This window comes from Lytechinus variegatus, chromosome 18 (genome assembly GCF_018143015.1).
Source record: "Lytechinus variegatus isolate NC3 chromosome 18, Lvar_3.0, whole genome shotgun sequence".
Classification (NCBI taxonomy): Eukaryota; Metazoa; Echinodermata; class Echinoidea; order Temnopleuroida; family Toxopneustidae; genus Lytechinus; species Lytechinus variegatus.
The window spans coordinates 16,091,367-16,119,354 of record NC_054757.1 but is presented as its reverse complement, the minus strand read 5'-3'; the positions used below and the strand labels follow the sequence as shown (position 1 = coordinate 16,119,354).

Below are 27,988 nucleotides of genomic sequence, written 5' to 3'. Positions count from 1 at the left end.
TAGGCCTTTTATATCCCCCCCCCCCCTCTCTGTCTTCCTCTTTACTTCTCATAATTTAAAGGGCAACCGCCCCTGACCCCCTCCCTTTCAGCCACGCTTTCAGCGCCTCCATCTCGAAACTGAAAACGGAGAACGCAGAACCAGTCCAGAATCCGATTTAAACCGGTTCTTGTTTTCTCCGCCTTCTTTGCATCTGCAGCCCTTAGCTCATACTGGGGAACCCCCTTGTGACGTAGCCTGTTGTCAAGCTGTAAAAACGTACGCTGATTGGTTACCGGTTCTGAAAAGGGCGGAGTCGCCGTGTAAATCTATGAATATTCACAGTGATTTCAGTGAGCATGCTTAGTTTATTTACTCAATCAGCTGGTGATGACACAAAAGGCAAACAGAACAAGCGAGAGTCGCCGGCTGATTGCGCCGGTCATGCGCAAAACCGTACAAAACTAATTCCATCATCGACGTTCATCTATATATATTCGTAATACTGAGTGTACAGTGCAGTCTCGAAATATATTATTATCATTTCTATCTCTGCGATAAGCAATATCGTTGCATCGGATGTGGCATTGAAGACTCTAAAGCTTTCATTATTCACCCTCAACACAAATCAGTCATGCCGTGTCTGTTGTAGCTACAATTCATGTAAAAGTTGTTTGTAGATATTCGCTGTAGCTTTTTGCAGTACGTTGCATTGTTCATCTCGTTTACAAAGCACCATCATCATACTCGGCATCTCTTTAGCAAGGCAGGAGGTAAGTCGTCAAATGTAATGAATCTTTCATTTAGTCTTACTTACATAATGTCACTTGATTTTATCAATGTATAAATTATGATAATTTAAAAATAATGAATAATTATCAACTCCAAATCAGATTCGAAGAATTACTGTAATACCGTTACATGGATTTTGCTCCTTTAAACATGCTCGTCGTTGTTGATCTGATATGTTGTAGACTATGTTGTTAGGCCTGATATTATATAGTACATTGCGGAAATAATACCACGATATTATGCAATGGCTCGCTCTCAGTTCTCGCAAGTCAATTTGCTTCTTTAATATAAGTTAATATAAGTTAAGCTTAATCGCTGTTGATATTTATAAACATCCTGCATTATTCGAACCTATTACACTTTGTCATGGAAAGACCCGCAGAATTCATTTAGGCTATATATCACTGGAGCTAAGAAATTCAAGGTTAGTCATCGGTTGATATCCGATCGAGCGCGGATATTCCCGTGGTATATTTATGCATTAATTTCATCTTGTCCAATAAACACTGGTCTACCTACCCTTGTTTTATATCTCCATCTATTTTTTTTTCGCCGGATCCCGTGTGTTGGGACGGCTGCAAATTATTTATTCTGAATTGCCACGAAACCTTGAAACCTTCACCAATATTTTTCTCTATTTTTTCTCATTTTATCAAAACAAACTTTCACCTTGAAAACTTCCCCTCTAAAGCCATACAGTGGTTTTGCTCTATGATGGAAAGTCTTGAAGTTTCCCACTTCTTTGACAAGAACGGGTGCCGTTACAATCGGTTTAAATATTCATTTTAATCCAGACCTTAAATCAGACATATCTCCTTTGAAGCGGAATGTATGAAACGTACCTACCTCCGAACCTCCCCCCCCCCCCTCCCTCCATGAATTACTCATTCATAACACGTGTTTATATGTACATGTATGTGTATTCATCGTATATACAAGGGTGTGTTTGTATGTGCATACCTGTATACATATTTCTTTATAGTTATTCAGTCTCTGCATTCAATCTTTACATATTATATGTATCAAATTTAATACATGTATCACCGGACTGTTTCGTCTTTTTCTTTGGCCTCTATACTCTGTACAGTTTCATTTATTATCTATTACACATAGTTTACTATCACACAGTCAACCTTATAACGAACATTTTTTTTATTATTGTCACTTATACTTTTCGGCACGCTTTAAATAAGCGCACCGAATTTTACAACCTGCATTTTGGCGAGCTCGTTCTGCCATCAAATCCTTATGTACTTCATTATGCTATATGATTCAGAGGCCAAAGACTAAGAGAATGATAATAAAATGAAATAGCAATGTTAGTTACTTACTTAAAGCTACCACACACACACATATATATATATTCTATGTATCATTTATAACTAGTCTCATTGAGTGTATTGCAATCACTATTTTATCAAGGGCATCTCGCCAGGAACTTGTAAAGATGCTCCACATTTTCTTTAGTTCATTTGTTCGTTCGTTCGCTCAGCCTACGAAGACTTTAGTTCGATGTTATTGTTACTTGTGCGTTCATGTGATTTTTCGTTTTGTCTTGTGTCACTGTCATTTTTCTTTTGCATGTCAATGTTTTGTTCCTCCCGTTCATTTATTCATGTATCTGTTTCTCTGTAAGCCCACTCCATATGTTTTAAGCAGGACTCGACATTTTCTTATTTTTCTAAGACGAAATTCAATTATGAGATTCTCATCAATCTTTCACGTCTGATTTAGCAGATGAGCCATTTTTTTCTTTGAATAATGATGACCTTTTCGATTGACTCCAATCTTCGCCAACTAGTCATACAAATTCTAACAATGACGCTGCATATAACCGTTTTGTTGCAAGAACCTTAAATTTAGAAACCGATACTTTTGATTTGCACTCTGATGAAGACGAAATTCTAAGTCCTTCATCTGAATATATAACCCAGTCTCAGTTTAAAGAAATTACCAAACAATTCTCCATAGATACGTTTTCTCTTTTACACTTTAACATTAGAAGCTTAAGTAAGCATTTTGAGGAATTCCAATTGTTATTAGATAATCCTTCCAAACTTCCCTTTTCTATAATTGGACTTTCGGAAACTTGGTTATCCAGCGAGTCTAATCTTCCATTTGCCCTGGATGGCTATGACTTTATCGTTAACAACAGGCAAAATAGGTCTGGTGGAGGGGTTGCCCTCTACGTTTCTCAAAATTACGATTACATAACTCATAAAGAATTTATTAAATCAAACGACATTGTAGAGTCTCTTTTTATAGAAATAAATATTCCCACTTCCAAAAATATAATCATAGGCATTATGTATAGGCCTCCAAATTCTAATTCAAATGATTTTCTCCTCTACCTTTCAGATTTGCTAAAAGATCCACTTTTTGTAAACAAAGACGTCTTTATAATGGGAGACTTTAATATTGATATTTTGAAACATGAAAATAATAACATATCCCATGAATTCCTTGATATATTCTTGACTGCCTCATTCTTGCCTTTGATATCGAAACCCACTCGTATGGCGACTCATTCCGCCACACTCATAGATAATATTTTTTGTAACGTTCTGCCTTCGCCGGACTCTTCTGTAGTCATATCCGATATAACCGATCATTTTCCAATTATGTCACATTTCACCCTTAGGCGCCCACTGAACAATCTACACCGGCCATCAAGGCGAAGACCAACTCATGAAAACATAGCCCGACTTGACGCTTCTTTAGAATCTTCAGACTGGTCGCGTGTTTACAACTCAGATGATGTTAATGCATCATTTGAGAACTTCCTTGACATATTTTGTAATAAATTAGATACTTACATTCCAAAAGTAAAAGACAAAGAAACGGCATACAAAAAAACACCAAGACTTCCATGGATTTCCAAATCAATTTTACGTTCAATTAACAGAAAAAATAATTTGTACTATAAATTTAAGACAAAAGGTTCCGAGCGAGCCAAAATTAAGTATTCTAGATACAAAAATATTTTGACTAAAACAATACGACTAGCAAAGAAAAAATACTTCACGAAACAATTACATTTATATAAGAACGACATGCAAGGTACATGGAAGATTTTAAAACAAGCCATGAATTTATCAAATAACAAAACAAGCATAACTAAAATAAGGGATAATGATCAAATTGTTGAAGACTCTGAAATTATTGCCAATATTTTTAACAACTATTTTTCCTCTATAGGGGTAAACTTAGCTCATGAAGTCCCTCCTTCGAACAAGCATTTTTCTGATTATCTGGGCATACCTAATACAAATTCTATATTCTTTACACCTGTTGTTGAACAAGAAATTATTGATATTGTGTCTAGTTTGAATAACAAAAAAAGTCCTGGCTATGATGATATCAACAACTTTATTTTGAAGGGTGTAATTTCCTCTATTGTTAATCCTTTGGTATATATTTTTAACCTTTCATTGCAAAATGGTCAAGTCCCCGACAACATGAAAATAGGTAAAATAATACCTCTTTTCAAAAAAGATGATAAGCTTAATGTCAATAATTACAGACCTATTTCCTTACTATCCTCCATGTCAAAAATTTTAGAAAAGGTCGTTTACAATAGAACTATTAACTTTTTGAAAGCACACAATATTTTCTCCGATTACCAGTTTGGTTTTAGAAAAAAACATAATACTGAACATGCCTTATTAAATTTCATTGACAAAGTGGCACATGCTCTCGACAACTCTTCACACATGGTTGGTATCTTCCTGGACTTCTCCAAGGCCTTCGACACAATCAATCACAATATATTATTACATAAACTCGCTCACCATGGGGTGCGTGGGAAGGCCTTGGAGTGGTTCAGGAGTTACTTATCCAATAGACGTCAGTACGTAACATTAAATGGCTATACATCCAATATGCAAAATATAAATTGCGGAGTCCCACAGGGCAGTCTGTTAGGTCCTTTATTATTTATCATTTATATTAATGATTTTTGTAATTCATCCGATATTCTTTCGTTCATATTTTTTGCCGACGATTCAAATCTTTTTTATTCTCATAAAAATCCAAAAACACTACTAGATATAGTAAATTCTGAGCTAGAAAAGGTTACTCAGTGGATAAGAGCTAACAAACTATCCCTTAATCTAAAAAAAACCAAATACATGTTATTTAGTAATACTATAGACACACTGCCGGCAAACATTATGTTTGATGATACCCCTTTAGAAGTTGTTTCGTTCATAAAGTTCTTAGGCATAACTGTCGATAATAAACTTTCGTGGAAATATCACATTGAAAATATTTGCAGAGCGATTTCACGCAACATCGGCATAATAAATAAACTGAAATTTCATTTTCCTCCACAAACCTTATTAATGCTTTATTCTTCTTTAATCTTACCGTATTTGAACTACGGCATTCTTGTTTGGGGCAATACCCACCAAGTTTTATTAAACAGACTTCTTTTATTACAAAAGAAGTCTCTCCGTATAATTAACCATTCTTCATTTCTTTCACATACAGATCCATTGTTTGCCGAAAACAAGCTGCTAAAAATAAATGATCTATATCTGTTTCACTTAGGCCAATTTATGTATAAATATAATAACAATTCACTTCCTCACGTATTTGATTCAATGTTCCCTCAAAATCGTTCAATTCATCATTACCCTACAAGACAGTCTAATGAGTTTCATTTACCTCTTTTAAGAACATTATTAGCTAAAAAAACATTTATATACGATGGCCCGAGATTCTGGAACTCCCTTAGTGAAGATATAATTAGAAGCCCATCCCTTTGTTCTTTTAAAATGAAACTTAAAAATAATTTTCTGAAATCATACAGGTCATCATTTACTCAGTTTTAAATAATTTTATCATGAAATTCACCATTTCATGCCTCCTTAACTTATTATTATTATTTTTTTTTTGGTATAATTATCCGCGCGTTGAAGTCCTGCTGTATTATCTCTGTTATCTTTCTTTATCTCTTTTCATTTTTATTTTCATATCCTTTGTGTGTGCTTCAATTGTTTGATTGTTTCTTGTTCTTTGTTCTGCTGTTCTCTGTTTTGTAAACTTGTCTGTCTTCGTAGGCAATTCTAAAATAATTATTTAGAGGGGTCCACACAATACAAGCACTGCTTTTTAGTGGATCCCTCCATTTTCACAGAATTTTTATTTTAAAATGGTTATGATAGTTGCTTATATATATTCTGTTTTGCTTTACTTCGTTTTATAGATAAATATCAAATACTGTACATGCCTGAATTTATTTTATCTGTATAAGTTCATTGTAACTATTTTGATCACATTACTTTGTTCTTCTGTTGAAAATGAAAAATAATAAATTGAAAAATTGAATTGAATTGAAATTGAATTATGATTTCTTCATTCATTATGATTCTTTGTAGTCTACTCACCATGATTATTTTAAGTTGCTTACAGAAGTGCAGTATTATTCCGACAATGTGGTTCATAACAGTGCGTCAATGCCATAATTATCATCATTGTTATGATACCGTTTTCTTTGTACTTGTATCACCATTCTTTTTATACGTATATCATGTTTTTTTTTATAATGGAATTGAATAAAATGAGTTGCATTGAATTGTTGTTCACATGAACAAGTCTTTTCCACCGTTTCTGTTATACTGTAGTACCTGCTAGGATGCAAAATTTGCATAACGACAATCTTTTCTCTCAATTGTCTCTCACGTCTTGTGGGATTGTGCAACACACGTCCTGACATGACTGTACCACACTGTAAAAACTGTGGTGTTAAAACTGACACCAATTGGTGTTAATAGAGGACCACACCCTGAGGTGTTAAAATAACACCCTAGAGAACACCTATCGGTTTGAACATAACACCAAAGAGTGTAAATGTAACAACCGTAGGTGTTGTAATAACACCTATAGGTGTAAAACTAACACCACCAATTTTACACCGGTGTAAAATAACTGGTGTGGTCCTCTATGTACACCGGTTAACACCACATTTTTTGCTGTGTACACTGCGAAAACTCCGGTGTTGATTTAACATTAGCCCGGAATCTATACACGTCCACACCAGAGAAGTATTGAAACAACACCAGTTTGGAATCAAACCGATGCTGTTTCAATACTAATTGGTGTTGTAATCACCATTCTGGTGTTAGACCAAAACGAAACTGGTGTTGTTCAACACTTCTCTGGTGTGGACATAATAGATTCCGGGCTGTTGTTCAATCAACACCGGAGTTTTTGCAGTGTATTATGAATACGAAAGCTCCATCTTTTGACTTTACGGTTGATTTCTTTATTTCAGTTTTGCAAGGATTTTTAGGTAACGATAATAATATGTGCCACCATACTGATATTTTCATAGAATCCATTCCGATCGACTTTCCCGCCAAAATATAGTACAGTGATTTCGAACGGAAAGAAACTTACAACGATCACCGAAATCGATCGCCACAAAATCTGTTACTTTTAGAAGAAAAAAACATCAAACGCTATGAAAAATGTTCTTTAGAGAGATAGGGACACTGAAACGAATATTTTCGTAGTATAGTTCTTCCTCTTTAAGAGCTTGGCTTCGTGTCAAAGACAAATGAATAATCTGTTAACTTGGCTTGGGTATATGTTGGGCGGCCATTTTCCTTCCCAACCTTGTAGCGTTGCAGACAACGCACACCCGAGCTCCATGCTCGTATGCATTTGCAGTGAGCTGCATCTGCGTCCCTGGGAAATTGCTCGAAGAATAGAGAATAGGGCATAAATTATGCTAATGAACGATTTCTCCTCATTATGGGGGAGTGTTTCTCCAGCAACCGGAGGTAGTTGCGTGACAAGACACTCTCAACCGTCAAAATGACCTTTAGTATAGTTCATTATGTGAAAACGATGTGGAAAGGAGGATTGTGGAGGGAGAGAGGTAGTCTAGATCTTGACGTTAGTAGTAATTTGTTTGGAAAACCCTACATCAGTCCTCTCTATACCTGTGAAAAGAGAGGACATGGGGACTGGTATTGGTATGTGAGTGTAGGGTTTTCCAAACAAATAACTACTAATGTGTAGATCTAGACGAGGAGGGAAGTGGCGAGAGGAGGGAGAGAGAGGAAAGAACGCGATTAGGGAGAGAGGGATAAAGGGGGTGGTATACTGTTGTTGTTGTTGTTCGCTTGGGTTTTAAGGCGCGTGTCATTCAAATATGAATATTTACTCGTTCTTTCGCGATTAGTCTTTCTTCAGTCGGTATAGGTGTTTAATAAGAGACACGGTGCCTTGTTTAAAGGCTATATAAGGAGGAAGGTGGATAATGGCATGAACCTATTACAACGGTGAACCGGATCGAGAAGGAGCTAGGGAGTTACGGATGGGGGGTGCAAAAATCAGAGAAGAGGAGGGCAAATTTTGACCGATGAATGGTGAAGAGACGGATCATGGAAAAACGTGCTACAGGGGGGGGGGGGGGTAACTGGCATAAAGATCCATATGGGATAGAGATACAGGAACTATCGATAGAGCAACAGGTTGTGATTGAGAGACGGAAGAAATTATAATGAAAACACCTGGGACACTAGGTATCCAACTAGAGAACGAAATGTCATAGGAGAATTTAAGGACTATAGGAGACAGATTTTTGCCAGTATACTGACAAAAAAATAAGAGAACTAGAAGAAGAGGGCTGAATATGGATCGAGAGGATTCTAATATACCCATGCACGTACCCGACCTCCCCCCCCCCCAAAAAAAAAGGAAATGAAATGAAATTTATAATAATTAATATAAATAATATAAAATAACGCAAAACCGCGCAGGAAGTCAGATTACCAGAATCAATATCCCGATCAGTATGAGGTGTAATATTTTGGATTGGGAACAGCAGGCCGAGGAGGGCTTGGGGCGGAAATATATAGAAAGAATGATGCATGCAGCCAACCAGAGAATGTTGTTGAAATGGTAAAAAGAAATCATAGAATATTATGTCCCAAACCCTGAACGATGAAAATCATTTTGAATATGAACATCGTTGAAAAGAAATATAAAAATATAAGATCTTTATCAGATTAAATATCCTGAAAAGGCAGTGATTAAAAGTCAGCTTTGACATGAATGGCTTCATGACGTCAATACAACGACGTCATCTCCTTGAAAGGTTTCAATAACTTGATATCAACTTCCTGCTTTAAAGTGCGAAGCCGTCTTTAAAAAAACGAAATCGTAGAATTTTATGTCCCGACCCCTGAACGATGAAAATCATTTTGAATCTAAACGTTGTTGAAATGAAGTAGAAAAAGATAACTTTATCAGATTAAATATCCTTAAATGGCAGTGATTAAAATTCAGCTTTGACATGAATGGGTTCAAATTTACGTCATTACAGTGATGTCATCTCCTTGAAAGGTTTCAATAACTTGGTAATAAAGCAACTACCTGTTTTAAGGATCGAAGCCTTTAAAGTACAAGTCCATCCAAAAAAGTGTGATTTGAATAAAAGAGGAAATCCAACAAGCATAACACTGAATATGTCATCAAAATCGGATGTAATATAAGAAAGTTATGACATTTTAAATTTTCGCTTAATTTCACAAAACAGTTTATGCACATCCTGGTTGGTATGCAAATGAGCAGACTGATAACGTCACCCACTCACTAATTCTTTTGTATTTTATTATATGAAATAAAAAATCGAATTTTCTCATCGTCGTATGAAACAAAATTTAATTCCTCCCTGAATGTAGAATTACCATTGTTTTAACAGTTAATGGTTAAGTCAATCGGTATTACTGTCAAATCTGTAAAAAAAATGTATAATTCAAACAACAAAAAAATAATATCACAGAGTTTTTTTTTTTTTTTAATGATGTGTTTTATTGGTATTCAAAATCACATATAATCACAATATTTACAGGTAATTGGAATGATTTGAAACAGTTCAAAAGCAGTAAAATCACAAAACAAAGATGAAATAAAAAAATAAATGGAAAAAAAAATAAAAAGGGTGACATAAATCAAAATAAAACATTGGACGATACAGGTTACTCTAAAGGGAATACACATCGAGATAAATTTACATGTATAATCAATTGTAGCATATTACTCTGTGCATTGTACAAGTCTCAATTTAAGATACAAAAACAAAGAGAATGGAAAAGGGGGAACTACCTGTATCTAAAATAAAAATCATATATCAAATCGCCACTTCTTAAAGTGTACAGTGAGTTTGTTTCTTTTCTTGGCTAGGTGATGCTCAATTTCCTTTTGTTTCTTCACAAAACTTTTAAATAAATCCACATTTGGTAAGGTGTTCTTGAATTTACAAATATAAATATAATATTTGGCCAATAGTAAAAGGTAAGTAACAAATCTATCCGTTGATACACCAAACAATTTTTGAAAATTAGTGAGATTGAAATCTGAAATATGTTTTACTTTAAGATTTTTCATAATACTATAGCTCTAAATGCATTTCTGTATAAAATCAAAAGGAAAGATTTACCAAACTGTACATTTTGTGATAATGAAGAGGAATCAATAATTCATCTGTTTTGTGACTGTGATAAGGTTACCCCAATTTGGAATCTTCTATTGACTAATATCACAGAGTTGTGTGTACAACTGTTTTGTGAAAAATGAGGGAACTAAGAAATGTCATAACTTATTTTGCATCCGATTTTGATGAAATTTTCAGCGTTATGCTAGTTTGATTTTTCTCAATCGATTCAAATCAACAGAAAATCCACGGTCTCGCCGAAGGAGAAGTCATAATGCAAATGTTGGCATGAACCTAATTTTAATACTTTAGTTTTGTCATTATTGATTTTTAATCCAGATTTTGAAAAACTTTCTGGATTAAAAATCAATAATGACAAAACTAAAGTATTAAAATTAGGTTCATGCCAACATTTGCATTATGACTTCTCCTTCGGCGAGACCGTGGATTTTCTTAAAGTTTTAGGAGTATTTTTCACCTTAGATGAACATAAGAAAGAAGATCTTAATTACAAAGAAATCTTAAGCAAAATTAAAACACTCTTGAACTTTTGGAAGCTAAGAGATATAACGCTCATGGGGAAAATTCAACTATTGAAGGTGCATATCTATTCTAAAGTCCTCTTCCGAGCGTCTCTTACTCCTGTTCCTAAGTGGGTTTATGAGTCATTGGATAAATTAACTTTTGATTTTTTATGGAAAGGTAAGAAAGACAAAATTAATAGGAATACAATGTTTTTAGACTATAAGCAAGGAGGATTAAAGATGTTAAACTTCCCTGTACAGGTAAATGCACAGCGAATAATGTGGATTAAAAGACTTTTAAATAAAGATGAAGATATGAAATGGAAACGGTACTTTAATTTTGCCACTAAACATTTGGGTGGAGATTTGTTATTTTCATGTGACTATATACCAGGTTTATTGAAAGTAACAGCTTCCAAATTTTACATGGACTTATTAGAAGAGTGGGTAAATATAAGACATACTAGAAGTACAGAGTTTGGGAAAGTGGTGATTTTTAATAATAAGCTTGTTCGATATAAAGGGAGTTGTATATTTGATAAGATTCTATACGATAAAGGGGTTTATAGACTGCATCATATTTTGGACAATAACGGTAAACTAAAATGTGATACACATTTTCTTAATTTTAATTTAGATGTAAATGATGTTGAAAAGATTAAGCATATTTATGCCTGTTTACCTGTTAGTTGGAAGAACAATAGTGAAATGAATGCAAAGCATAACTCTGGAATCGATTTCAATTTGGGTAAGAAAATGACTAATTTGATGTTTTTAAAATCAAAAGAAATATACGAACAGCTGTTATACAAAAATGAAATTAAACCTTCCATTTTTGACAGAATTAGAACGAATTATGATCTTACCAATAAGGAAATAGAAAGTATATTTTTAAGACTAAGATATTGCACACTGAATAGTCGATTAAGGGAGTTCCAGTATAAACTCTTGCATAATATTTTATACACTAACCACCACCTTTTCCGTTTTGGTCTTATTTCGACCAATTTATGCTCATTTTGTGAAAGGGAAGAAGAAACATATGAACATCTATTTTATACTTGTGAATTTTCAAAAACACTTTGGGATCTATGTGCAAGAAGTTTAAATTTTGAAATAGATAAATTTAGTTGGCAGGAAATTCTTTTCGGGAAGCAGGAGAAAAGTAAAGGTAAATATCAATTAATTAATCATGTCTTGATTTTAGTTAAATATCTTATTTACAAAAACCGAGAATTAAAAAAACCTCCTTCATTGATTGAAATAAAAAATAGTATTAGGGGGGATCAAAGAGAAGAAAAGAAATTAGCAACAAAGAGGGGGACTCTTACAATCCATTTCTGTAAATGGGAAAACTTAAATTATATTAGACCATATACTGGAGCCCAGAGCCAGTTCTCCACCGGATAGGGGATGGGGGTGTTCAAGGGAGGGTTGGGGGGGGGGGAATGACAAGGGCTGAGAAAAAAAGAAAAAAAAATCATAATCCTTTTTTCTTTTATCCTTTTTTCTCTCTGATCATGTCATATTTTGTTAATATTTCATTTTGTAATTGCTGAAACGCATTAGTATATTAATTTCTAGTATTTTTGAAGTTTGATGTATAAGTTGTATAATTATATTGTAATGGATTTATTGTATAATTTATAATTATGTTTCAAATAGTTTGTACAAAGTATGTATGTTGATCTGAGAGAATATAATAAAACATCCTTTAAAAAAAAAAAAACTTTTCTTGGGTGGACTTGACCTTTAACTGAATGTGTATGGTCTCTCCCGGGTCTCTCTCTAAAAGAGAGTATGTGATTCTGCTTTATGATTATCTTGATTTATATATTGTATGATTATCTAATGTTCCTTATGTTTTATTGCTTATTATATCAAGAGGTATGGCCATGATATTATATTGTGATTATTGGAAATGGAAATGAACGAAATGAAAAGAATGAATACATGATTTATTTTTAAAAATAAAAGCATGATGTCTTAGCGCCGTTTCTTCATGGTTGAAATAGCGAGGGACCGCTGAATGGTTTTAAAAGTGAAGGACTGGGGGCTGGATGATCACCCTCCCCATAAAGATGGCAATTTTAATTTTTTTTTTTTTTAGATTTCCTGAAAGAAATTCGGGTCGAAGTCCCCTCAGTACTCGGGGACCCGCAAGCGATGATGCGAGAATCGCCTTTTTAAAAGTTTGATTCAAGCGCTAAGATAAGCCATTCAACATCACATAATATGGTTTGAGTATCATTTTTGGAAATGTTAGGATATTTTGTATGAAATCGTTATATCTTATTTGGAGATGTTTGTACAATTTTAATTCGGCCATTGGCTGTGATGATCGTTTGAATAATAAACCATTTTAACTGTCTATCTATCATTGAGTTAGGCAATCATATTTCATGAAGTATATGTTGCTTTTGTGGGTGTTAAAGTATATTATGTCCACATATAGTATTTTGACATGACTTTGGCAAAAAGTAAGGAAGGAAAAACTTGCTGTTCTTGATTTACTTAATTTACTGCAGGTGGTCTCCAATCATTAGATCAGTGACCTTAAGAATTACATTTCATTTTGAAAGTAGATGACAGCTCGTATCATTCTTATTAAGATTACGTAATCGAATTAGATCAATTTGTATTTATTGAGGGCAGTGGCGTACCGTGGGTCACGGCATTGGGGGGGGGCACCAGCAAAAATTTCGGGTCACTTAGGGAGCGCGCTCAGTTGTCAGGTATACTGACCTAATAGAGATATTTTAAGGACATGCAGTGCCATCAAACGAGTATGTATCTCACATATTAAATAATGCGAGCGCGAAGCGCGAGCTGAAAATTTTTGATATTGAGGGCTAAAAATTGACATTTAAAGCAACTTGTTTTGTAATCATGATACTTAACTGTCTTGCTAAACAAACAATGCGAGCGCGAAGTGCGAGCTAATATTTTTGTATATACTGACCCTAAACAAGGATATTTTAAGGATTATATTTTAGAATCCATTAAGAGTATAAATATCTCACCATAGTCATCTAATGCTAGTGCCATCCTTTGCTGATTTTGTTAGAATTACATCTAAACACAGTCATGAAGCACCTTTTGTAGTCATGTAATCATGATTATCATACGCATCTTACTAATCAAATACTGCAAGCGCAAAAGCGCGAGCTGAAAATTTAGGAAATATAGACCTGAAGAGGGGCATTCTAAGGGTTGTTTGTAGAAATTCTCTAAGACCCTACGTATTTGTAACCAAATGATGCGAGCGCGAAGCGCGAGCTGAAATTTTTGTATATATTGACCCCAAACATGGATATTTTAAGGACTATAGTTACGAATCCATTAAGTCAGAGTATACATATCTCACCACAGTCATCTAATGCGAGTGCCAAGCGCTTGCTGATTTTGTTAAAAATACATCTAAACACATGGATCACTTTTTGAAGTCATTGTAATCATGATTATCATATACGCATCTCACTAATGAAATACTGCGAGCACGAAGCGCGAGCTGAAAATCGAGGAAATTCATACATGAAGAGGGGCATTCCAAGGCTTGTTTGTAGGAATTCACTCAGACCTCACGTATTTCACTAACCAAATGATGCGAGCGCGAAGCGCGAGCTAAAAATTTTTGATATTCAGATCAGAAAAATTGACATTTTAAGGACTGATGTTAGGAGTTCATGAAGAGCAGAAATCTCACCAATCCACTAATGCGAACGTTAGCACGGACAGGAAATGTTTTATTTTAAGACCTTAAAATGGGGCAATAACTTTCAGTAGTCATGAAAAAGAAGAATATACCACTACTTAAAACAATAATAACTCTAATTGCGAGGAAATATATTATTTTGTTGTATATTGATTTGAAAACGGGAGGCTTTAGTACAGCAGGTTATATATCTCGTTAAAAAAGTCTATGCAAGCACCAGGAACAATGAAGACACAATTAAGCAAATAATGTTTCATAAAGTTGTGAAAAATGCTTCTTATGTTATATAACATAATATAATATAACACTATAATAAACAACAATTTCTTCTTCCCCCCACTACGTTTCTCTTCCTTTTTCTCTCTTTTTCTCCTTTTCCCCGTTTTTTTTTTTGCAAGCCGATTGGGGGGGCACGTGCCCCCCCATGCCCCCCCGTAGTTACGCCACTAATTGAGGGTATATATAGTTCCTTTGCAAACCACAGCCAGCTAGAATATTTTAGACGATTGTTCAGAGACGACGGATGACTCATGTTTTCAGTCTGAATTCGAGTATTGGAGAATAGCTCGAAAGCAATAAAACAAGCATCCCCTTTGTTGGCGACAGAAGGGTCAGTTATTAATGTTTAACGGGAAACCTCATACAATGTGCATGCTTACTCAGCCCTATTATATCCAAACATTACATTTTATGCTTTTTGTATTCCACTATACAATAAACTTTTGAGCTTTCGAAAGCTTTAAAGAACCATTTCTGTGGGCGGGGCTTGAGCCGAAAGTGTAAATTTTCACTTTTTATACACGTGAAAAAAAGGAAGGAGTTGGCACCCTCAGCCCCCGGTTTTGCGGCCCTCGATCTTTTTGACAAGCAGTGGTTATCCCAACTGCTTTGCAGTTTCTAAAATTATGTGGTATCGAATGCGTCATAACCACTCCTCGTTTCTTGAGAATCATTGCGCAATAGTCACACAAGATTATGTTAATTAAGGAAACGGACTTCATGTCCTCTCCGGAAACCGGTGCTAACTAGTTTTATCTACTAGAGATAGAAATGACTCAGCGCAAATTTATTTACTATACCTACGATATTTATTTCTTACAGATGACACCAATGAGCCATAACAAGTTTCTTAATGCTGGAATACGTGGGCACAATGCCGATTACTCTCATCGAATTCCCCCTTTTTCAGTGCTTGGAAGAGTTCAATGTGCTGTAGGGGAACGAATGTATAGCTGTCGTTTTATCTCTAGGCTTTTACACCATGCACTCCAAATTTGCCAGGAATTGAGTTATTAGAGAATATATCTCTACTATCGCCAATTTAAGTCATATTGATACACTCGTAAAGAAATTTATAATTCTCGATCAATACGCATATATATGTATACATGTATATATTGTAAGGTATTTTAAAAATAATTGTTTCTATGATTTATCTGATGGGTTTGTGAAGTGCGCCTCCTATGCAAACGATTTGTTTGTAGATTTATATTCGAGGAAGTTTTCATTTCTTGATGCGTGAATTCGACTTGCTATGATTGTGTACTGTGTGTCTTTAAAGTCCTGATAAAACTAACTTGTTAACAAGTTCTCATCCTTTGATATTTCAAAATCTGCAGAGACGGTTGGCAAAGTCATGACACCCCACCCGAACAACAACTCCCTCTACGATGCCTGTACTCCCGGCTGTGGACAGCTGGTCTCATGGAAAGATGACCCTTCCCCGGCTGTCTTTGAGGCAAATCCCATAGGCACTATCCGTACGGTTCACCAGGACGAGGCAGCAACGCCAGGTGGCTGCAAGACGGGCGCCCTCAAGATGATCAGTTTCTTCAAGGAACTGTGGACAAACCCAAGATACTTCCGATGGGTAATGACCATTGCCACTTCCATGGTCTTTACAATAGTCGTGGGTTTCTTCAACGCCTTTGGTCCGCTATACATGTGCCTTAGAAGAGACCTGAATTCTACGGCTATTGAAACTGGTAAAACATACATTCCTTCACGTTTCAGAATTTAAAGTCAGCAGAGAATAGGTATCGAATAACAAGGTATAAGTAAGTCTCCCCTTGGTTGACCCATTAAAAACCAAACTTTTGGAAACAATAGCACTCTTTCCAATCCATCAAGAACATAACAATTTATCATAATTAATCAGGAACTACTTGATGGTAACTGTTTCAGATATATTGCGAGTTATAATATTTCCCAGTAATAAGTGAACAAAGGAAGTTTACTATTTATTTTTCTCAACTATGCTTTCAGGTTGGGTAGCCTCCCTTGGATGGTCCATCGGAATCACATCACCGTTCGTCAACTCGCTCTACCAACGATACGGTCCTCGCAAGATTGCCATCCTTGCTGCCATTTTCTGCTCCACAGGAATCCTCTCGTCCTCCTTCGCGACGTCCATATGGCCCCTCTTCGTCACCTTTGGTCTTGTGTTTGGATTTGGAGTCAACCTGGTGATCACCGGTTCGATGAGTCTCATCGCCTCGCACTTCGACAGTAATGACTGTGCCCTTCCGACCACTCTCCCGGGAATTGGCTCTTCTCTAGGTAGGTGCCCTTCTACCTCTTCTGTCTTCTTGATAGTCTTGTGACTCTATCCATACCGAATACAAGTCAATCCCTCTCAAACGGAACTTTTTAGTTATGTTATACATTAATGTGGGTGCAGAATCATGTGGTCATAATTGCTACAATTTCTTTCAAGAAAAGGTCCCCTAAGAAAGCCTCTGACTCGATTGTAAAATTACTTTGAAGACTCTCAAAGTTGATGGTGAATAAAATCATGATGACTAGTTAGTGACTACCATATTAAATGCTGACCTACCTATCAAATCCAAGTAGTTTATGAAAGTCACGATTGGCAAACCAAAGAAAATTTTATTCCACATGACCCTAATGTTTTTCTTATTGTATATCTCATCAGGTGCGCTGATTTGCTGCCCCGTACTGGAGATTGCCTATGAGCACTTTGGCTGGAGAAATACCCTTCGGTTTTTAGCCGCCTTGATGTTCGTCATTTGCCTTTCATGCGCTGTTGTGTACAAACGACCAGCCTCCGCCAAAGGTACAACCAATGCATCACAAACTGCCACCGAGGACACCTCCTTGAAGGCACTACTTACTCTATCTAACATTCCTTCGACCAGTGCTGCTACAATGCCCTCAGCGGGTTCCCAGAAGAGGAAGAGCTTGCTGATTAAGCTGTTCAAGGGTGAAGACGAACTTAAAAGAGAGCGAAGACTGAAGAGTAGACAGAACTACATCAAGCTCGTCAAAGACCCAATTCACTGGATGTTCTGTGTGGCTAGCATGTTGTCCAATGTCTGCATGGTGTTCAACGTGATAAACTTGGTGAGTAGGACCTTTCCTCTTCTCAAAACTTAACTCTCAAAATGATAGATGATTATGCATTGATTTAATATAACTCAATGTCAGGATATTTTGTAAGCTTTTTGTAATGCAATTGATACCGAATTATGAAATGGCTAACTGATAAATTTCACTCCCGTAGTTAAGTAAGGAACAGGGGTAAGTGTGATCCGTGATGGCTTTGCAGAATGGGTTGGCATCAGAAGCTGATCTCCTGGAGGTTAAGGGACCAAACATACATCAATAGGTTATGCCCTGCTGTCTGATGGCCTAGGTGGTGCCCAAAGCCTTCTCCATAGGTATATCACCAGGGATCCATAGCACTAAGATTTCTGATATACCACATCTTCTTTCCGTAAGTGTGCATGGTTCATAGTAAATCACTTCTATAGGGTGGGTATTTTTTATCCTGTCTAAGAACAGGTTCTCAACAAAGAAATCATAAGTTATATGGGCTGGGCTTAACAAGATTTTTTAAACCCTCTGATTTTATGATCAGCTGATCAGGGTCTCTGTCAGAATGTAGAGATTCGTAGTACTGTCCATCTAAATATTCCCCCTTTACTAATTAATTTGGCCCCATTTTGAAGCAAATGTTGTCTCTCTTATATCAGAACAAAATTTAGCCAGGATGAGTAATGGTTGCCGAGCTTCGAACCTGTGTCAGAGAGGCCTCTCTGTAACTTCCGTTTGAGATGAGATGTCGAGAAGATGCCGACGCTACCTCTAAGCTCTCAGGTGTTTGGTGGCCTTTTCTTTCCTGCTGCTTGGGCTCTGAAGCTGTTCTTCCTTTGAAGCGATTTCCTCAAGCTACAATGCCAATGGTCTTACTCGTAGAAGATATTCATCCTTGATGCAAGAGGGTTGCTGGCTGGCGATCTCGACAACCTTTTCGGGTTCCGTCTTGGATGGCTCTTAAAGATCGATGATTGCCTGGCGGGTTCCTGTACTGGCTACATATGTCCTCTCGGACAGTCAAGCAACGGAAGTGCAGCATCTTTATTGGAAAAAGAGAAGATTGGGAAATTAAGGGGGAAAATAAGAGAAAATCGTCGGCCCGATCAGGGAGTATGTCCTTCTCCATAAATCAACCGACGAGTCCCCAAGGGATTCTACAACCAATTCCCACCACCCCGATCGTAAGTTATTGTTTTACAGGCAGACATAGCATGAACATAGTCTGGAGGTATTCTCTGATGTAAGATGGGCAAAGATCTTGTTATTCAAAAAGTGCAAATCTTAGGGACCGGGCAGTAAACTTACAACTGAAATATAGTCTAAAATACTACAGAGTAATGTATAGAATATATAAACTAATGATCCAATCAAAATGATTAAATTCAATACACAAAGAAATGATGTGAAAGAAAATACACTATTGTGATTAGAAGAAAAACAACAAAACTCTGTAATATTCCTTTTTTTTCTCTCGAGTAGTAGCAAAATGTTCAATTCCTTTTTCTCAGCACCATTCACCCCCTCACATCCCCCTCATCCTCTATCAACCAACCCCCCCCCCTCTCACTCTCTCTCTTTCTCCATTATTTCTTTGCTCCCTCTCTACCATGCTCTAGCTACTCTTTTCTTTATATTTATATATCTCCTGTTTGTTTATTACTCGTTCTGTCCACAAATTTGATATATACATTTTTTTACTATAATTCTATTTTACATATCATCTCTCGCACACCCCATTCTCTCTCTTTCTTTCTCCCTTTTTTCATACTCTCTCGTTCTCTCTTACCATCGCCCTTGTATATGCCCTCATGATCGATATTTTCTCTTCATTCTAATACTCTGTGGTATTGTTTGTTTATCTCTTCTGTATCCTCTCTCTTAATTTATTACTCTGATTTCCCCTTATTCGTTTGTCAAAAATTAAGAGGATACCTTGGACAATAATGCAATTCATGCTATGTCTGCTATAGTATTCTGTCGGCTTACCTATAGTACCCGCTAATATATATGGGCATATTTAACTCTCTTCGCGCATGTTTTTGAAATTCGTCGATGGATTTATTATCCAAGTCGAAAACGTTCTTTGGGAGTCGACCGGACGGTTTCAACGACTTTCACTTCAGATTGGACCCGTTACGATGATTTCCAAAATAGAAAATAAAACATTTTATGGTTATTTTTGAAGTCTAAGACTTAAGGTAAGATCTGTAATGAGCATTGTGGAAACGGCGGATAAGTTTCAGTAGTTTGTTTTGACATGATATCAAAGTCATCCTCCACGTAGCTGATATTAGGTATACCGCAGGGAAGGATTCCTTGAATTTTTGAGCGCCAAATTTAGCATCCTCGTTATAGCCTGGCATAGTCTGCTGCGAAGGTACATCAATATACACAGCTTGTTTGGTTGACAGCCTTGCGCGATTTATCTTTCCAAGTGTACCATGTTCATTATTTGTGGAATATTCCACAGGGGGATCTATATTCCATCATATCAAACAAAACAACGAAATGTTTGTAACTAGGGAACGGAAATTGTCACTTTTTCGATTCGAATGAGAAAACTAAGGTGAAGAGAGTTAACGAATGCCACTAACCGTCTGTTTTGCTTCCGAACATATTGAAAAAAAAATGCATGAATATTTTGGGTCACTATTTCAATTGGATTCAAAATGGTATACGCTCGTTATACCGAATACTCGCTATGAATCCGAAACAGGCTACATTGCATACAATGATGTTTTAATACATTCCAAGAATCTCCGACTATAAAGATGGGGGGGGGGTTATGGCCATTAATACGGAAACAAAAGGTTCATTATTACGAAGTTTCGTACAGAAATAACCGATGACTTTGTGTAAGAACCTTGCTCTATTTTTCTACTTAAGAATACTTGGAATAACGAAACTTATTGTCGGAGTAACAAAATTTATTTCGTTATCCGATTTATTTGAGTTTCTAAAAATCGAACCGTATTATGTTTGAATGAAAAACCTTGGATTAATAACATTTCGTACTTATGAAACTTTGTTATATCGAATCTTCGTAATATCGAACCTTCGGAGCTTTTTAACCGTCGGAATAACGAACCTTCGGTATAACGAGCGGTATCCGAAAACAAATTGCATGGATGCATTGATATTTTCTCATTTGGCGACTTGCGGACTACAAATCCAATATTTTCGTAGTGAAACAATGACGGCTTCTGGAAAGCAAATTTACAAAAATCCCCGAAACGTTTTTGAAAATTACACTGCCTTTTAAAAAGTCGGTGTTTAAATTTTATGCCCTATATTTTCTTTAAATCAACGTTTTCCACATCGTTGCCCATAAGTTCATCCAGATCGAGGACATCAACCGTAATCAACCACTATGCCGAGCGACGGTCTCAGTTCCCTCAGCCACACACCGACAGAGGGCGCCCATCCCAACCATAAGATCCGACGTGTTGAGCATGGATAGAAAATAGTCCAAATTTTTATCTTGCTCTAATGGCAAGAAGATAATCACTATTTTGAATAAAAACATACTATTTTATAACATTTTTATTTCTACAAATGAATGTCATTCATATCTAGTATTAAAAAAATGTATTGACTGTTACCATGCTATAAATTATTATTCTTTTGTATACTGTAACGTTTTCTTTTGTAATACCTTATCAGTGAAAATACTATATTGTACAGATCTTATCCAAAGCCATTATAAAAATAAAAACAGAGCCCTTTTCCAAAACAGACAATAATTCTTACCGATTTATTGAACTTCTGAAGCGATTATGAATCATTCTACCCAGCGTGTGAAATTGTGTAGCCTGTGGTGTATCATTCCTCTATTTTTTTTTCATTTATTTTGTGTTTATTTTCTGCTTAGCATTCATCGTGAGAATTTTGTAGTAGAATGATATTTTGATAATGTTCACAATTATTACTAATCCATTCGCTGTTATCTCTGTTGTAATGGTGAGAGAAAAGTGGAAATTAATAACATTTAGAGTGGGCACGGGTTCAAGAATTTGTCACATGAGGGCCGCAACCCTAATAATTTATAAATGAATATTGTTAATGAAACAATCTATAGCGATGTATAGTGAAATTTACAGGGAACATTGGCTCATGAAGGTATATGTTGAATTACTCTTTCAATTTTCATGATGTTTTTTCAAACAGTTTTTCTTTCAAAAGATGAAAACTTTTTTGATATTGGAGGGTTAAAAAAATAAACAAATGACGAGTGTTATTTTCCGGGAGTTATTAACTTCCCATGTCTCACTGCATGGTGAATATGTTTTTATTGGGTCAAAAACATACCTTGATGAGAGTCTAGCTCCATGCGAATATAAACCCAATAAAAATTTGATTTCATTATTTATATAGATATATATATATAGATAGATATAATGAAATCTTTATTTTTTCTACAAGTACAAGAATCTGAAATGGCCTATATAAGGGGGACCTTTGGGGAAATTACTCCCCCCCAACAAGGAAATAAAGAAGAAACAACAGAAAGAAATGGAAAGGAAAGCAGATGAGAAATTCTATAATTTGTTCAATAGTATGTCAAATTTATGTCGGAAATTAGACATTCCTTATGTAGATTTCACTCGCGACTTTTTTGGATTTCCCATACTCCAAAGGTATTACGCCTCTGCAAAGTTTGCTCATTAGTTACAAACATAAATAATATCGTTCAGGTTGGTGAATCTATTCATTTCGGTCGAAAATGTGGAAGTAATGTTAAAGGTCCTACCTACAAATTATTCACACCGAAACAACTTTTATTTTATCCACCACTTGTTTTTATCTGTTCAAAGTGGGGGGGGGGGGGTAAAGTAGTAGACTTAATGCGGAAACGAACCACTGGCCTTTATTAACACCGCCACCTCAAATACTCACATCTGGCCAGCACAATGTAGCATTCTGAGCTGTGTAGCCTTAATATAGGTCATACTTGTATGATAACACACCAATTGACCACTCAATGCACTCATACCACACGAATCATGTTATCAATTAGCAAATCAAGCACTTTCCCCTCAAAAAACCTTTTGAGTTTCTCTGTATGAATAAACTTAAAACCTAATTGATTCAATCATTGGCGGTTATCTCAAGATGTATATTTTCAAGACTTGTTATTCATAACACACAGATAATGAGAGGCCTCACATTGTCGGTCAGTTCGCTACCCCCCCCCCCCCTTAACAGGCGTTGGTCCATCTAACAATATTCATCTTCTAAACCTGATAATCATTCATCTGAATTATGCTTATCCGTTATTACGAATATTTTGCATGTATTGTGTAACCTGCTGTGGTGTTGTCCCATTCCTGCATAAGTGACAGATTAATCCCCCTTTTTCCCCTCTTCTATTCCCCTTTACCCATTTTCTCTCACCAGGTCGAAATGATGGATTCGGAAGGTTACAGCCCCCAAAGGTCGGCCACCTTCATGTCTATATTAAGTTTCGTCGAGATGGGCTTTCGGCTTCTTACGGGTATCTTCGGGGATCGGCTCCCGTGCGCTCGGACTCTTCTCTTTCCGGTTGTGTGTATCATGTGCGCATGCGCCACATTTTCGCTGACTCTAAGCTCCAGTGCCGCGATCATCATCACCTATGTATGTGGTTAGTATTCCTTTAACACATTTGCTGACGTTAGTTTTCTTTTTTAATTTCAAAGCCTCATCACGATCTGATAGCGAATCTTCGGAAAACTACTTTGAGCAGTTGATAATGGTCGGTAAGATAGCCCAGCCTGTCATCCGGGCCTGTCATTATAGATAAGTGCCCGAAATTTTTCATCATGACGTTAAAAAAAACCCTAACAGCAGTATGGTATTAAAGAAAGTGCGACACCGTGTAACCTTCGGATAATACCATAAGTACTGGCGGATCCAGGGGGAGGGCACAACTGGCCCGTGCCCCCCCCCCTTGAGAGGAACAATTAAAATTTGAAATGAAAACATACAGTTAAAACAGAAGTGTGCCCCCCCCCCCCCCTTTGAAAGTGAAGATTTTTTTTGGCTTGTCAATTTTTTTTTTAACGAAATCACCTTAATTTTTGGTTGAAACCCCTTTTTTTGCTTGTCAAATTTTTCCTCGGGAAAATGTGCCCCCCCTCGAAAAATCCTGGATCCGCCCATGACTATACCTGTTTAGAAATCGATTTTGTTTGTGCTTTTAACAACATAAGTGATAACTTTGACTCGTAAATACAACATGGAATTAGGTACCTCTTAACTTTTCAACGCCATCGTTGTCTTCTCGTTTCAAGAATTTTACAGTCTACTTCCATCTTTCTTCCATATCAATGTTTAGTGGCCGGAATGGGGCGTGCTGTCAGCTATTCTATTGTGTTCTCTGCATCTATCGAGACTTTTGGCCACTCTGTTCATCAGGAATCATTCTCTATGATTCTGGTTTCTTACGGTATCTCCTGCCTCCTTGCCGCCGTCATACCAGGTGCGTGAGCCGAATTCATCACTCTTAAAAAAAGGAGGTTGTTAGAGAGTTCTATGCATGTCCCATATTTGGAAACCTTTAAAAGTTCCCTAAATGGTTCTTAATAACAACTTCAGCCCCTCACTTTTTTTTCCAAAGCCGTGTACAAAAACGTACAAACTCTGTTTATAGCGCATTTAGCGCAAAGAACTTTTCTGCGCGGCCGGTACAGGGGATTATAAAGCACCTCAATTCCGTTTTCGACGTACAAATGCTCTTCGTAATTCTTTGAACATTTTTTCAATAACAGGTACTATGTGCATCTATGGGCGGAAATCCCAGGAGGGGACGCGTTCCCCTACTCGAATAGTAGGGGGACACAACATCAACTGTCCCCCTACCATTTTGGGTCTTTCATGATGGAAAGACATAAATCATTCAATCATTGGACGAGATGACCATACTTTTTGGTTGATTACCTTTTTTTATTTGTCAAATAATTTTCCAGCCCCTGGTCCCCCTACCTTTGGGGAGAGATTTCCGCCCTTGTGTGCATCCCCACTAAAACTAAAGTGCATTTGTCTGATGCAGGTCCCATTTCAACATAGGCCTAACTGACATTTCATCAAGACTGTTTTTCGAGTAAATTTGAAATTATGTTGTGATTAGTTCTTGAGATCATGTGTGAGGAAAATATATAATCAGTCCATCTTTTCAGTTCTGAAAGAAAGAAAATAGTGGTTCTTACCATTTACCAAGTGTTTTTTTTTTATTTGTGAATTTAGGACTGAGCTTCGATCTGACTGGCTCGTACACACCGGCGAACTACTGCGGTGCTGTCTTGTGGCTGATCTCTTCTGCGCTCTACTTGGCTGTCTACGTGTTCAACAACCGCAGGAATCGCCTGCGTGCGCTCCGATACTCATCTATTCTTCAACGTTCTAGCGACAATAATGAGCCAATGGTGAAGGTCGATACGTGCGCGCCGATCACCGTTGCGCACACTTTGAACGAGAAGGACGTCGATTTGGAAGGCGCGCCCGCCGATTTTGAAGTTGACGCCAGAGACGCGGTGACGGTTGTGGCGCAGGAGTATATGGTTGTAGTAGACATAGTTTCTACTGTGTGAAAGTTTGCTTTTTCGTTTTGAACTATATTTTGCAATGTTAACTGCCCGGGTTACCTGTGGCAAGGTTGATGTGCCATAGCATACACATCGGAGTAGGTACACCTTTATCATGGCGCACAATCTCCCAATCTCTATCCGACTCGAGATTTTTGTCTATAGGCATTGGCCTATGACTTAATGATAATGTTTTAAGGCTAAATGTTATCTGAAAGAAGTCATGAACGAAAGTTTGAGGAAGGAGTCGGAAAACGAAAATGGAGAAACGTGGAGTTGGTAATAAATAAGTGAAGCTTTATGGAAATACACATATTTTCCTATTGAACAATGAGATCGCAGCGCCATTTAAGTGTATCAGCGGATGCTTTTAATGCGTAACCATGACGAAAGAAACAACATCGAATTTCTGATTATTGGAACAGAAAGGAGATGGATACATAACAACGAAATATTGAATGGGCTGAGTTATTCATTTATAAAGCGCGTAGACAAATCAAAAGAATGACAGTTGGTGCTTTTCAAATTTGAAGATGTACTTTGAAACCTAATTTATGTATCTCGCGCGAGTGTAGTTTTAGAAGTGTAAAAAAGTATATGAATAGTGAATAACATGGAATATGTGAATTGAAAACATATATATATCGAATAGGTGTTGCGATATAGTTGACATTCATGTTGACATAAACTATTATTTCGGTGCAACATGCGTAGTGCGAACTTGGCGTTATTTAAAGGATTTTGAATGGTATTTTCAGCGAATCCTAGTCCCTGACATACGGCCGGAAATATATCAATATTCGTTAAAAAAAAAAGCAGGGCTTGTTAGTGCTATCTTTGCCAATATTTTTCAAGTGCCTTTTGTGCAGGCAAAAAATAATGTGTAAGACTATTTATTACGGGATTTGTTTTCCTATCAATGTTGTGACTGCATTATTTTAAACTGCCTCATGGATTGGAGGTGCTCTCTTAATAAAGAAAAAAAAATTTTTTTTATGATTGTGAAGGGTGAAAGGTTGTTTTGTATTCTTTATAATGTGTATTCTCAAAATGGAAAGGTCTGTTATGGTTACCATTATGGTGAACGCGTGTACGATGTTTTTGTAATAGTACACTCAATTTTATGTAATACTAAAAGGATTAAGCCCCTATTTATGATACAGTGATACTGGCGTAGTCTGCTGTGCAAACCCTTCACTCGAGTAAAGGGTCTGAATTGTAGCCTACTTATGCCTTGTGTACTGAAGGTCCTCACGCTCAGGCAGCAGATTTTGTATGTGCTAGTCTTTGCGTGGAGACACATTTTGCTGATCAAAGTTTCAATCATGGTTTGATTTGATTTGATTTGATTTTATTGATTTCCGTTTGTATGGTCTGTGCCTGGAGACTAATACTGGCGTCTCTTAGATATTTGTTATGAAATGATATATTAATGAAATGTAAAATGCAACTCATTTGAAAACTCGTTGATTTATAACTATGGGTACTTGTATTTTACACATGTCAAGAATCGAATGTGTGTCCAATTAATCCAGAGTTTTGCAAGTTTAATTGTGATAATTTTGGGAGAAGAGTTTATATACAAGTATAAGGTATATTATGTTGCAATTTTATGCATGAGGTACGATATTCATGCAACGCATACATGTTATGTTACTTAATTTTGTATTCAAAGTGTTGGCCATTTTCATGAATAAAGTTCTCGACTGCCATTTTTTTTGTAAATCGTTCATATTCGTTGTCCAACCTCAAACATATCATTACTTTTGTTTAAAATTAAACTGGTTCATATTCAAGTGACAGTCACAGACTCTAACACAGAAATTGAATAATTCCAGTTCTTTATTAGAAATACAGTGTATTAGAAACTCATTTCACCATAGCTGAAAATCTGAAACAACTTATATCATACTTCGCTGACTTGCAATAGTTAGAAATATTACTAAATGCTATACGAAAAACGATGAAGATTAGATTAATCATTGTCACAAATTCATTTGAATTGGAACGCCTTTTTGGTTCAAAATTTGGGACTCGATGATCAAGTCAGATAAAACTGGCATTTTTTTAAATATTTATATAATTATATTCCGATAGACAATTGATTCAACTTCCCTGCAAAAGGGTGGTATTTAATTACGTAGGTGTTTCTCTAGGTTTTTGCCGGTCATAGTGTGTCACTGAAATGGTATTGATTTAACACTGACACTATAAAATACACTACTTCGGCGGTGAACCCTATAACCATGGCGTAATTTCCTTGAGTAAGAAATTGATTCACGATGAGCTGTACCCAACCCAGGACTGGGAGTAAATTGGTACCAGGAAGGAATTTGTTTCTTGAAACGCAGTGCGCGTTAGAGCTGCTCTGCTAAAGCAAGCAATTAATGTTTAAAGCTGTAATGTTATCTGAAAGACGTATAATGAACCAAAGTTGGAGAAAGGGGTTGGAAAACGAAAATGGAGAAACGTGATTAGTTGATAAAATTATCAAGCTTAATGGGAATACACGCATTTCCTGTATTGAGCAGTGAGATCGCAGCGCCATTTAAGTGTATCAGCGGATGCTTTTTAATGCGTAACTTTGACGGAAGAAACAACATCGAATTTCTGATTATTGGAACAGAAA

The 27,988-nt window shown here is 36.4% G+C and overlaps 1 protein-coding gene across 2 annotated transcripts; it reads left to right on the top strand.

Annotated features, from left to right (window-relative positions):
- The first annotated feature begins 354 nt into the window (after positions 1-354).
- Positions 355-27,988, top strand: LOC121432057 (monocarboxylate transporter 13-like). Of its 2 annotated transcripts, XM_041629885.1 has the most exons (8): positions 355-752; positions 16,078-16,443; positions 16,724-17,017; positions 17,394-17,821; positions 23,195-23,420; positions 24,114-24,257; positions 25,022-25,233; positions 25,273-27,988. In XM_041629885.1, exons 2-8 carry the CDS (start codon positions 16,095-16,097, stop codon positions 25,363-25,365), a joined length of 1,746 nt encoding a protein of 581 aa, XP_041485819.1. In that variant the 5' UTR covers positions 355-752; positions 16,078-16,094; the 3' UTR covers positions 25,366-27,988. The 2 variants fall into 2 exon arrangements, with proteins under 2 accessions (XP_041485819.1, XP_041485818.1); XM_041629884.1 differs by having other exon boundaries at positions 25,022-27,988.

What these genes read in the sequence shown, in the direction of transcription:
- LOC121432057 (XM_041629884.1), top strand. Translation starts at nt 16,095, where the DNA reads ATGACACCCCACCCGAACAACAACTCCCTCTACGATGCCTGTACTCCC. An exon ending in TGTTCAACGTGATAAACTTG is followed by an intron (nt 17,822 to 23,194) that starts GTGAGTAGGACC and finishes TTCTCTCACCAG; the next exon opens with GTCGAAATGATGGATTCGGA. An exon ending in CCTTGCCGCCGTCATACCAG is followed by an intron (nt 24,258 to 25,021) that starts GTGCGTGAGCCG and finishes TTGTGAATTTAG; the next exon opens with GACTGAGCTTCGATCTGACT.